Source organism: Sparus aurata, chromosome 15 (assembly GCF_900880675.1).
Source record: "Sparus aurata chromosome 15, fSpaAur1.1, whole genome shotgun sequence".
Taxonomy (NCBI): domain Eukaryota; kingdom Metazoa; phylum Chordata; class Actinopteri; order Spariformes; family Sparidae; genus Sparus; species Sparus aurata.
In genome coordinates this window covers 16,202,141-16,215,249 of record NC_044201.1, presented here as the reverse complement: position 1 = coordinate 16,215,249, position 13,109 = coordinate 16,202,141, and the positions used below count along the sequence as shown (strand labels likewise).

Below are 13,109 nucleotides of genomic sequence, written 5' to 3'. Positions count from 1 at the left end.
ATCATTAATTTACAATTTGAGAATGTCCTGCACTACAGTGGACAAACTTGAACACCAACACACTACAGGTCAAAGCAGCCACCGCAACTACAGTCACCGACAGCTGGGAGGTGAGGCAGGACAAACATTCCTCAGACTCCCTTATAAAATCATTCAATTTTGTGAGTTGTTGAGTTAGGAGAAACTTTGTATAACGCTTTTAATGACAAATTCTTAATTATTTGGGCCTTCTAGTAATTCTTTCTTTGAGGAAAAATCATCGGGCCCTCTCTTCTCAGAGATGTACGTGTTTATCTGCGTACACAGCAGGGAAGTGAGATGCGATCACAAGTGGTCAGTCAAGACGAAGAATCCATGCTGCTACTAGCAGAGCAGTATGAACAACAACACAGAGAACAACAGCCTGTGCACAGTCAGGCTGAAATGCATCATGCGCTCCAAAATAGCCAATTGAAAAAAAATACAAAAATACAATTTACGCCTGTGTCTTTACCAGAGTGAACCATCCAGATTGGTTGATTGGTGATGACTGAGCACAAAACTGATCACTGATCTGATATGATCGCAACAGCGCGGACAGGTAAATGCCTTAAAGATCTGATTTGAGGAACAAATCTGATTTGCCTGAAGTCTGAACACAGCTGAAATTATCTTGCTGTTGTTATGACTAAATGCCAGGGGGTGTTCAATATCCAAGAAGAGGAAAAAAGAGAGAACAGATGCAATTAAAATAGCCACAGTTTGAGATAACTGCTTTATTAGTGGTCTTAATAATTATTCAGTTATCAAAAATGTTAAATTTTTGTAGTTTAGCACTATTCATACCCTTATTTGCACAGTTGATTATAGTTTGTTTGGTTATATATAGACTGCATGTAGACACTACCTTGTTTCCCTTTCATGACTGCTCTCTCACACTACACCTGCAGCTTCACTGCCTTTATCTCAATGCATCATTTCCCCTTTCCTTCAATTTCATCAACATCTGAGCCAATCAGCCGATGAACCACTTCCCCTTTCTGTGTGGGAACCTGCGAGTCCCTTCTCAGCCCTTCCACCCGCACTGCCCACCAGATGGCGGAGGTACAGATCCATCATCGCTTGTGAGGAGTGTCACGTCCGTCGCCCATCTTGGCGTATCGCACGGCGCCTCAGGGTGTGTCTGTGCCAGCCCCCCGTGCCAGGGATCGCGGGCATGTCAGCTGTTGCACCTCCAGCGTGCAGCAGCTGCAGATGCTGCTCATTTGCAGGTTAATGTATTTTGGGGGGGGAGTTGTGTCAGCGCACCGGTGAGTGAAGCAAGCCAGCCGTCCAATTAGAGTGGAACAGATTAGGCGGCTTTCTACACTGCAAAAGTCAGTCAGAGCGGCAGCCTCAGTGTCCAGAATGATGTTAAGTAACTGTGTCTTACTGTGAAAATCTTGTTATTGTTTTCTGTGGTTGTCCGTCTCTGGCAGGCGTATTGAGAAACGACGGCCTGGGCAGTGGGTGCAGAACCTTCTGGCGGTGTGGGCACCGTCTCCTGTGCACAGAAATAACCAGGGACATGTGACAACACACACACACACACACACAGTCATAATATCATCTTCATTTCTGAGCTCTTGCAAACTGTTGACCAGCTCAATGTGTAAATGTGTGTAAGGCTATCCCTGACAAGCACAGAGCCGGGAGTTCAAATTGAATTACATAAAAATGTAGCCATTTGCCTCGGAGAAGTTATTTTTATGACTGTGTGTCTCCAGGGCAACAGGCTAATGACACTCATCTCACAGTCTGGTGGCATCCAAATCCATTACGCTACCTAACCCGTGGCATTACAAATCTGCTTGCCATCATCCAATTTGCCTCCTGTAAATTGCCTTTTCATTCTATGAAGAAACGGTTCCCCATTTGTAATATATGTGTCAAAAGGATTACCAATGTAATATTAATATTCTTGCCGACAATTAGACATCACAAAAGGGAACATTGTGTCCATAAAATTACCAATGGATTGGGTGGGAGACTGATACAGAGAGGGAGAGGAAGATGGGTGAGATTGTCAGCGTGCAGTGTTGACTGGGGCGGATGCTGCAGACGGAACAGGGGTGTCTCAAAAAGATAATGAAAAAGAGCTGGTACCTCTCACACTGCTGGGCCGAATCAATCAGTAAGGGATTCAAAAAATGTTCATCATTTATTCTCTGCCAGGAGCCTTTTCCTGTTCTCAAGGCAAAAAAAAAAAAAAAAAAAAAAAAAAAATTGAATAACTGAATATATTTCACGGCACAATTTTTCTGCCAATCAAAAGTAAAACTGTCGTAGAAAACTCCCCTAACTGCTCTCCCTCGAAATACAACAGGGGGGTTCTCCATCACTTTTCCACCTCAGCTGCGGTTTGTTTAATCCAATATGGGATTGTGGGTCCGTGGAGACGAGCGTCTGTGCATCAGCATGCAGAGGTTGGTTTTCCCCATCTGCGCTGGGTTATTATACAGGCCTATAACTCTGTGAGAAGTTAAAGCTCTCACACTGATTTCACAGGCAGCGTATCCCCTCCTTGCCTTCTCTCCAGTGTCCTCTCCACCTTTACTGTATGGGCTTAGATGTAACTAAGCTAATGTGTGCAGCTTTATTCCTCCACGTACCATCTGCTGAGATGAAAAAGCCACGGAAAGCAGGACCTCGCCCACTCCAGGCCTGTTCCCGCCTCACTGTTAATGCCTGTCATGCAGGCAGAGAAGTGCACTCAGGTGGGTTAGTGAAATCCTCTCGGGCCGCTGAGCGAGACAAAGGTCACGCAGGTGCCACCTCTTAAAGGACGTCGCCTGGCCCTGGCAACCCAGGCACCTACACACTAACCCACAAACATTCCTCCTCCGACGCCCGGCCCACCTGTTCTTCCTCAGAAGAGTGAAGGCAGACACATGTTCACGAGCCAGGAACAGAATCTCTGGCAATCATCTCCATTTTTCCTTCCCTTTCAAGCAGCGTACTCTCACATCTCACCACCTCTCCACTTAAATAGGCTAAACAGCCTCTCTGCAAGCCAGCAAGCAACGTCACATTATAAATACAAATATTACATTTCAATGGGTTTAGTGCTTAAAATTCCTCCCTGGCCCACTGTAGAATATTTATGATAGTAAAACACATTGCATTTCCAGACTATCAAGAAAGAGCCGTAGGCAAATGTGCCCAAGAAGTAGCCTGTTTGGGGAATATTTTATCCCTACATGGTAGCTCCTTAAATGGATTTATGACTCATAAAAACAATCTACTGGAAGCGACGAACGCATAAAATGCCACCGCGCGTTACCTCGTTCGCTTCAGAGAGGGACTGTGTCGCCAAACAAGAAGAGAAGTGGGCTCGTGGTTACCTGGGGAGACGGGTCAATAAATGTCAGCGTGGCATCATTAGCCCTGTCACTTAATGATGCAGCCGACTAGAAGCTGATGTGCCACACTCACGTGGCCATGCAGAATCAATGCCAGAATGAGACAAAAGCGCTTTTTTTGTTTTTTGGAGGGAGGGGGGGCATAATTCACATGTAGGCACAAACGAGGCGAATGTCAGCGTGACTGTTAACGCCGTCACAGGTTGTTTGGAGGGGAAACTGAGATGGAGCCTGGCGAAAACGTAACTTCACGAGCGTTTTATTCCACTCCAATGTGGGATGGAACAGGACACAACATATTTCTTTATTTTAGATCCATATGCTGCCGAGCACTCATGGGGGAAAAATGTGTGTTTCCATGTGTGCGTTCCAGTTTGTGGGCTGCTCTTAGGGCCGACGTCCAGCTGATGGGTTCATTTGACACTCCCACACAATATGGGGGGATGTTTCTGTTGCTATCAGCGAGGTGACATGTGGGGATATGAGCAGAGGCTGAGGGGAAGTTAGATGTGCCTTCTCTGTAAGAGCGCCCTGTCGGGGGGGAGGGGAGGGGTGGCATTATAGATTCAGAGGGAGAGGACTTAGAGGATATGCATTTCCTGCACGAAGGAGTATTAAATCACTGTGTTTGCTCAAATGCTGCACCTTCATGTCATTTTTATTTGTGACACCACACTCAATGTAAAGCCTCCCGTTTGGTCCGTAGTGCCATCTAGTGCTTACCCTATATATCCTATATCAACCTACAGTAAAAAAAAATAAAAAAATAAAAAATGTCTGGCTTGTGAGACAGACATACCTGAATGAGGTGTCTGGTCTCCACAGCAACAGGTCTCCCCTCCCTCATGCTGTCGGTGAACCAGCCGACGTCCAACACGTGCATGTCGGGCAGATTCTTTAAGGCGCACTCCCTCAGCCACTTCCACAGGGATGAAGCTTGGTTGTCCTCTGAAACCACATGAGTGATGTCATCGCTGCAGAGGACGGAGAAACAGCTGTCAGCACCAGTCGCACAAATGAAGGTATTAACAAATCATGTTGTTTGAAATGGGTGTCACATCAGAACTGATAACAAAGGTGGACCTGTTGATTGTTTGTCATCACCCTGTGTTACATGACAAAGGACACAAAAAGTCACAGTTTGAGGGTATCATAGGGTTCGTCCTCACGTGTGTCTTGTGACTTTCCACATCCTGTCTTTGTCTTTTTTCCCCACACTTTGTATGTACACTTGTGTTTTATTTGTTGTTTGTCTGTTCTGTCTGTTGTCTGTTCGTCACTGTGTTTGCTCCATGTGTTATCTGCATTCCTGCCTTGGATCCCTACGTTTCATCCTGGTTTTTACTTCATTTAGTTTTGTATTTCTCTGTGCATTAGCCCCGACCTGTTTTTGTCAGTTTTGCTGCCCAACTTTGATTTTTGTGGATTCAGCTTTAGGTTAATAAAGCTTTCATTTTGTTACATCTTCCCGCACGCCCTGGTGTCTTGCATTTGGGTCTGTTTTTGATAGCATATAACAAAACTATAAAGATAATGTGCCAGAGGTGATTTGGGATGAGTAAGCCTGATAGCCCCCTGCACAGACAGATTGATATACATGAGGTGTTGGCCAACGGGAAGCTAAAGCTGTTATATCCACATGTAGTCTCTCTTCAAATCAACCAGACTACTATGGTTTAGGGGCATTTCAATTTTAATAAACACTCTAATTTGGAGTCAGGTTTTTCAGACCAAGTCAAATATTCTCTTTTAACTCTGCTTTGGTCTCCACCACCTTTTGAGGAGAATTTCTGGCTCTCTAGCGGCTAAATGCTCCTTTGTGTTTACCAGCTATTCGCCTTCTAATTGGTGCTATAATAGAATCAGCTTGTCAAGAAAAACACCTGCAGGTTAAAAATATTAAAACAGCAAATTTGGGGGTCTGGAATCCAAAACCACAAGCTGAAAGACCCTAAAAAGCGCTGTAGACCTGCAGAGTCAGGTGATAATTCATAACAATAGATGTGTGACCACTTTCATATTCAAATAGTCACGTCAGCCTCATGTTTATGGGTTAGTAGGATTCCAAGACACCTTGACTTGTTTGATTGAAAGAGTTTCTTCACTGCTTGACTTCACAGAAATAACTTTCCCGTCTCGGTCTCAGCAGCCTTCAGAGAGTGCAGGAGGCTCAAGTGAAGCTTTTGAAATGCAGCTCAGATCTCAGAGTCATGGTCTTGTTCGTGCTGTTTGGGGATCAACACTGGGTGAACAACAATCAGCTCAGACCCCTCGGTGCCTCCCTCCACTATTTGATAACCGAACTCATTCAACCGGTGCCTCCTAGAGCTCCACCGAGACTTTCTCAACAGACTTTTTATCACGGCCTACTCCCCTCTGCTTCCTGCCACAGAGTCTAACTACCATACCCAATCAGGGCGTTCAGCCGTGCATAATTACCCTCAGCATGCTCCTCCTCTTCCTCTCTCGTGGCGTGTGTAAATCAGTGGAAAGACTTCTTAAGACACGTCCCAGCAGAGCTCAGGCTGAGGCCTAATTGGCCAAATCACTGGCGAAACTAATCCTCTATCTGCTCGGTATACCAGTCCGGCCACCGATGGTCCACGTTGAAAAAAAGAAGGATCCTTCCGAGCCCACAGACTTGTACAAAGAGAAGCATGTGAGGTATCTCAGTGACACAGCTATTATCTCCAAAAAGCTTAAACTCACCGGCCGTGAACAGTTGTCTAACCGCTGTAATAGAGATTTGGCTCTTGGGTTGATTTCCCTCTAAAATTGCAGGGGGTTGAGTTGCTACATTGGAGTTTGAAGATCATAGAGAAAAAACACTCCCCTGTTTACCTTGATCTAATCCAGCCCCTGAATTTGGATCCTTATCTCATGCGTAGCCGCGCAGAATGTAAAACAGCGGATCGACATGCAAATGAGCGCGAATACGAGCCCGGCAACAGATTTGACTCCACAGAATCAGTGGGACTGAGCCCAGACACAAGGACAGGCTAAAGTCAATGAGCTTTGATATGGAGAACTCTCTCGAGCCGTCTCTCTGCCCCTGATCATGTCAGCAGCAACCCTCTTATTCATCCCAGTGAAACCAACGTGCGGATCAAAGATACAGTATGTCCACATCAGATCGTTACACCATTGCAAGGTTTCATCTGTTTTCCTTTTTACAGCATCCACACTGAGATGTGCATGATTATTGTAAGTAGTGAATTAATCATAATAAATAAACATCTAAATTAAATTCCATTATAATAGTATTAGACTCCGCTCAAGAAGAGCTGCTACCATGCCTAATTAACCAAGATGTCACGTCACAGATAAACAACATGAGGAGGGGGCCATTCGCCAAACGAGGTTTGTCCAGTCACAGCTTAATTTGGCAAGATTAGGATTTCTCCGCATGTTGCAAAGAGCGATAATCTTTTTTTTTTAGCAATTCTGAAACTAAAGATGCAAAGGCAGACATTTTAGGAATGGATTACACAGACAAACATTAACATGTCCATCTTACTAGAATGACTCCTTAAACTCAGCAATAAGTTAGTATACTGTTCCCTCGTCTCGAAAGTCAATGAGTTTTTATAATAGGTTTTCGGTTAAATGTCTGGACTGTGGTGAACATGAGATCATGGGATTTTCTGGGTTTTTTTCTACAACATAAAATATGTCAATTAATATGCCATGTTTTGATTTAAAAAGTTTACATCGCTTAAAAAGGTGGCTGCTGATACAAGAGGCTAAATGAGTCTAGAGAAGGTTTCGGTGTCATTAAACATCATCATGCCGATCACAGAGACTCGTCTACATAAAAGTCTTTACAAGCCGACTTTAGTTGCAACACTAACTTTACGACTTTACGTAAACTGATCAACTCATAGTAACGTTTGTACAGTGTTGGGAAGATTACTTTGGAAATGTAGTTGGTTACAATTACAAGTTACCCTGTTGAAAATGTAATAGTAGTGTAACTATTTCAATTACTTTCTCAAAGTAATGTAACTAATTACATTTGATTACATTATGATTACTTTTCTTAATTTTGAATGAAATCTCTCAACTGCTAACCATTTTCACATTTTAAGACCTATAGTGTGATAAACCTTTCAGTTCTAAGGTTTAACCATATATTATGAGTCTGACCTTCGGCCTGTACTGCGAAGGAGGCTCACTTCCTCACTAAACGGAGCGACAACGGGCTGATTTCAGCCAAGAGGAGCAGGTTGTTTTAATGGAGAGAGTATGAGCGATATAAAAAGCCTGATCACAGCCTGAAGCAACAGTGTTGCTGCAAATATGACAAGAGGAGGCTGATTTTAATTTCTGACAGCTCTACATTGAGCTGCTTTTAAATATGAAGCTTTAGACTGTGTTTTATCTTGTTTTCATATATTTCACTGATCGCAATTATAAAATGCCAGTGTGTGTTTTATTGAAAGCGAGGCTGGTGTGCGCATGAAAATAGGTTACAGTGGGTTTTTTAGGTGCTGTAGCTACAAGCAAATCTCATGTTGTCTCTGTACAAAGACCAGGGGCGGTTCTAGGGGGGGGGCCAGCAGGGGCCAGTGCCCCCGTAACCGTCTGGACCCCCCTGTGGCCCCCCTGACAGGGAGTCTGCATCAATAATACAATGACAGATTTCTTGCAATGATTTTGTTCTGAAGGGAAAGGCAGAAATAAAATGTCTCAGCAGTTTACTACCCAATCACAATTGCTGAAATTGTAAACACTGTTTTGTCTGAATGAGGGATTTATCCTTTTTTCCGGGTTGTATGTGCCCCCTAACAAAAAAGCCGGCCCCAACCTGGCCCCCCTATTAAAACTGGTCTAGAACCACCACTGACAAAGACCTTCTTAAATGTGAGAAAACACAGTAGCCCTACTCAAGATTTGCGTTTGGGCAACACATAACAGGCGAAACAATTAATTTATTCATGGCCACATTAAGTTAAATTAGCCTATCTGTCCTGCTGCGAGTGCACAACTTCTCTCAGTGGTGACTGACTGTATATATCTGCGCGATCTCTCCCTCCGTACAAATGCTCCATTCTGATCCAGCTTCACTGGACTTTCAAAGTAAAGGTGACGTCAGCTGTAAATGAGTTAAATAGTGAAACAGCGGCGCTTTTATAACCGATTTTATGATTAAACTCTGAACAGAACCTGGTCGGGACCAGGTTATGAGCTAAGTATAAGTTACCATGGTGATCTAGCCGGGTTAAAAGAGAGCCACCTTTGTAATACAGGGAAGCCTGGCTTCTGTCTGTATGAAGTGTTTTCTGTGTTTCCAGCACAGGAACATCTTGTGCGCCGCCGACACTGTTGCTGCTGAGTCTGACTGCCGCCGTACGGTTTGTCGGTTGAGTCGAATGGCACATGACCAGAGAGCCAATCACAAGCGTCAGTTTTGGAAGGAGGATGTTGATATGAAAAAAACTAAAAACAAATATGAATCCAGGGGGGCGAAAAACTATTTGATAAATCCGAGCTTTTGCAGGCGATTTTTCAAATGTAACTTAAGTTGTAATCATTGAAATTTCCAAAAGCAACTGTAATTTAATTACATATTTTCTCACAGTAATGTAACGGATTACAATTACGTACATTTTGTAATTAAATTACGTAACGTCGTTACATGTAATTCGTTACTCCCCAACACTGCGTTTGTAGAGTGTAGCGTAGCAAGAAGCTCAGTGGTGGCGCTGAAGACGTTGACGCCCGCATGTAGCTCAATTATAGCCTAACGTTAGCTTTGTACTTTTGGCACTTTCATTTACACTTCCGAAATGATAAAAGTGGTGTTGGTCACAAAATGTTAAAGTATCATGAACCTGCGTTTGCCACAGAGCTCATTTTCTGCAAGAATCCAAATTCCAAAAGAAAAAATCCTGTGCGCTTTTTGTCGAGGGAACCAGGGCGATGCTAACTTCTGGGCCTACACATATACGTCACCCCTGCAGCACTCTATCGTAGCCTTAGCTAGCCTAACTTACGAAAGAGTCCAGCATTTGATATTGTTATTTTGAGTATTTCATGGCTATACATACTAGCCATCTAGCTATTATTATATTAAGGCGCAAATTATTATTATCATACTTATTTCATCATAATAAAACTGCAATTTATTGATGGTCCCTAAGTCACCTCTGAAATGCTTACGTAACGAGGGCTGGGAGGAGAGCTAACCGATCTTCTTTTGCCAACACTGGGTGAAACTAAGAAGACACCTATGGATCCTGAGGGAACGTCTGACGAGTATCTGGCTTTGCTTCGCCTCAGTCATTCGTGAAAGAGCATTTATCGCAGCTCATCAATCAGCCAGGACAAACACGTCGATATCTGGATCCACGTTCACGAGCCTCAGACTTGAAATTAGGACAAAAGGAGGCTGGTGTGTGCATGTGTGCTGTGTTTATCAGTGTGTGTGTGTGTGTGAGAGCATATTTTCTTTATGCACAGAGGAATCCACACAGTTTGTCTGAACATATGCTCAAGGCAGCGTGCCTGTAACTTGTGGAGGACTTGATACGGGAGGTGTTGCTATCAAACTGCAGCTGATATCAGTTTTGTCAGCTTGCAGAATTAATGTCAGTTTGAGGCGGGCACGCTCTACTTCCTGTCGTTGGTTTCAAACAATTGTATCAAGCCAAGTGTAACCGTAGGAGCGCTCAAGCTGTGTTTCTGGGAATGCTGCCATGGCCAAGCTGGCGCACGGCTGGCGTGCACACTCAGACGCGCATTTGAACACTGACACACATACACGGTGGTTACGCCATACCTGTGAGGACCCCTGGCAGGACTAAATTGCATGCTTACCTCAACCACTTCTACTTTTTTAACCTTAAGGGAACTTTAATTTGGAGCAACTTCTCTTACTGTATATTTCTAAAAGTGAAATGTATTATTTCAAAGACAGAAGCAGAGAAACACACACACACACATACACCTTCTCACAAGAGGAGCACCAAGTCTGAGTTTGAGCTCAGCCCCCCAAAAAAACGTTTAAAAATGGGAGGTTGCGTCGACAGTATCACAGGCCTCAAAGGAAACTGACTCTGAAGCGGTGTCAAGCGGCGGGCTTCTGCTGTGTTCACAGCTTGGGGTTTAAAGGATACTTTTAATTAGAGGCAGAGAAAAATGAAGAAGGCACGCTACTCGTATAATCAGCGCACAAAAGATGAGTCACCGTGGCAAGGAAGCTCCAAAAACGTCTCTCCTTCAGTGCGATTTAACCGAAAAAAACTTTCGGAAAATGCATTAAAAAAAGTTTGTGTTTGCTCTGTTACCTTTCTCCAAGTGTTTTTACTTCTCTTATTACCAACAAGAGGTAGCTGGGTAAGCCGATTCCTTCCCCTCTCCTAAATGTATTTACAGAGGATCTGTGAGTTGCCCTGGGAAAATCCTCTAAGGTGTTGCAGAGACTGGATGGATGCCCTAACCCCATCTTGGTAAGTATTCATGAGACAATAGAGGCGCTCTAATTAGGAAATCTGATGCCTTACAAAGGCAAAATGTTTTGTTTTTTTAAGGGAGTTTTTTTGTTTCCTTTTATTTTTCAGATGAAAGGTTAAATAGCCTCTGGGTCGTAGTTTCAAATAAAAAATTCTGCACAGGCAAAAAAACTCTCTTTACATTTTCATGACTGAACAAAACAAACGGGCCTTAAAGGGAAATCGTGTCGTCCTTTAAGGTCAGTTTATTTATTCCGTTTATCAGGTAATTAAAACAAAGACAAGTTTGTTTTTTTTTAGTTTGTTTAGGCCGTAAAAAAATCAGTCAACAAAGATCTTTCTCTTCCTGTTAAAGATTATTCCCCAAAACTACACCACACCAGCACTTTTAAAGGACAACACAGTTTCATACTGTTTACAGTGTTTATATGTGGCGGACCCTGCCACCTTCCTAGCTTGAAACAGTATTCTATCCTTATTTTCCTCTGAGAGCAGCTTCTTTATTTAACTTGTAGGAAAAAATTATATTTCTGAGTTTGTTTTATTACCTCATTAATATTATAAATATTAAAATTCGGAGTTTTTAATTTATTCTCCTAACCTCCACAGTGCCCCTTTAAGCCTGCAATTAATTCTTCATTTTGTATTTATCGGCCTGGTTTCTAGACAGGACAGCCATGCTCAAACAGGCCTCTGTGCACTGTGACCTTCCATTTCACCAGTCTTACAATAAAGGCCTTCAGAGGCCATCCACAAGGTCAAAGCAAAAAACAGAAAACCCAGAGCAGAATCTCGCACCCCTCTACGCTCGACATTCTCTTCTGAAAAGCCTTTTAAGCACAGGGTCTCGTTCAGTCAGTGAAAAAACAAAATGGCAAGCGTTTTTTTCCAACCTGAGGACATCCTCCACAATAAAGCCCTTTGACCTGGCCAGCTGGGTCAGAAAGCTTCTCCTGCTGCGGCCCATTTTCCTCTCCACCAGGTACAGTCTGACATCCTCAAACTTCACCCCCTCGCGCCCGGAAACAGTGGCGTCCGCTGGTCTCGACCTTTTCCTCGCACGAGGCACAACGGGAGCGCGGAACATCTCTTTTGAGGCCGTCCAAAAAGTATCTCTGCACCTCTAGGAATTTGAGCTGGTTGTATTGTTGTGTGCCGCTCGACTTCCATCCAGGAAAAAAAACAAAAAAAAAAACGCCCACTTTAATGCCACAGTTGTTTATATCCACAGATGTGGATGTTTTTTTGTTTTGTTTTTTTGTATTTGCCTGATGGTGAGTGGGGGTGTCGGTTGGAGCAGGGTTGGTTAGAGTTGGCAGACAGGAAGAGGCTCTGGCAACAGGTGTTTAAGGATTTGGTGTTTACCAAGAGCCACCTGCCAAGATCGAATGATTGAGGATAGGAGAAGAAAAAGATTAAAAACACTGCGTTGGCATGGCATTTCTCACTTCCAGTAAAAGTTGTTCTACAAAAAAAACACAAGCCTGGAGGAAGTAAACATGGCACGACGCAGGTGCTTCTTAAAAAGCGGCTCGAAAGTTTTCATGTCGTTGTGGTTCCTTCCCTTCTCCTCCTGGCTGGAGCACACCTCTCACTCCTGGGAGATGCCTGAATGCCGGTCACCTCGCGAAAACCCTGCACAGCTGTCCTGCCATGTCCGGTTCGTCTCGCCACTCACCGTCTAATTATGTCCGGACCAAGTCTGCGCCATCTGCTCCACCGCTTTAATTAGCTTACTGCCTAAAATGAGAGCCTTTGTGGCCATTTCCCCCGAGATCCCACAAGCTCGTACACCACGGCCTTTGCACACACACACACACACACACACACACACACACACACACAGACTGTATAAGCAAGCCGTGAACATTTATCCGGGCAGAGAAGAAGAAGTGCATATGCGGAATGGGTTGAATCTCTTTAGCTCGTCGTTGTTGGGATTGCTCTGCCACGGTGGTCAACAACGCAAAAGGAAAGGTTTAAAATGTCACTCTGCTGTAATTATCGACAATAATGCATCTGCTTCAGTAGACCAAATATAAGTGATTTGTTGATTTAGCCAAAGGGGGGGAAGGGGGGGGGGGGGGGTGATCATTACGGGCCCTGATTGTACATCTAATTACCAAAGCCTCTGCTCATTTCTTCACTTTAATAAGCACACCTTGCCTCTTTCATCTACACAGAATTTATTACGCCGCTCTCATTAGCACGGAGTTCCGGGGGTTAAGGGGTGTCACGGGGCAGATGTGACTATTGTTTGACCGTTTACCCCAGC

At 43.9% G+C, this 13,109-nt stretch overlaps 1 protein-coding gene across 1 annotated transcript in view; it reads right to left on the bottom strand.

Moving 5' to 3' along the window:
• dntt (deoxynucleotidyltransferase, terminal) overlaps positions 1-11,921 on the bottom strand; it is a 130,105-nt gene extending 118,184 nt beyond the window's left edge. Inside the window, exons 1-3 of the mRNA XM_030442215.1 lie at positions 11,728-11,921; positions 4,180-4,354; positions 1,412-1,522 (exon numbers count right to left, since the gene is read on the bottom strand). Coding sequence (XP_030298075.1) covers positions 1,412-1,522; positions 4,180-4,354; positions 11,728-11,921 — 480 coding nt within the window. The remainder of the gene's footprint in view (positions 1-1,411; positions 1,523-4,179; positions 4,355-11,727) is intronic.
• Positions 11,922-13,109: the final 1,188 nt, after the last annotated feature.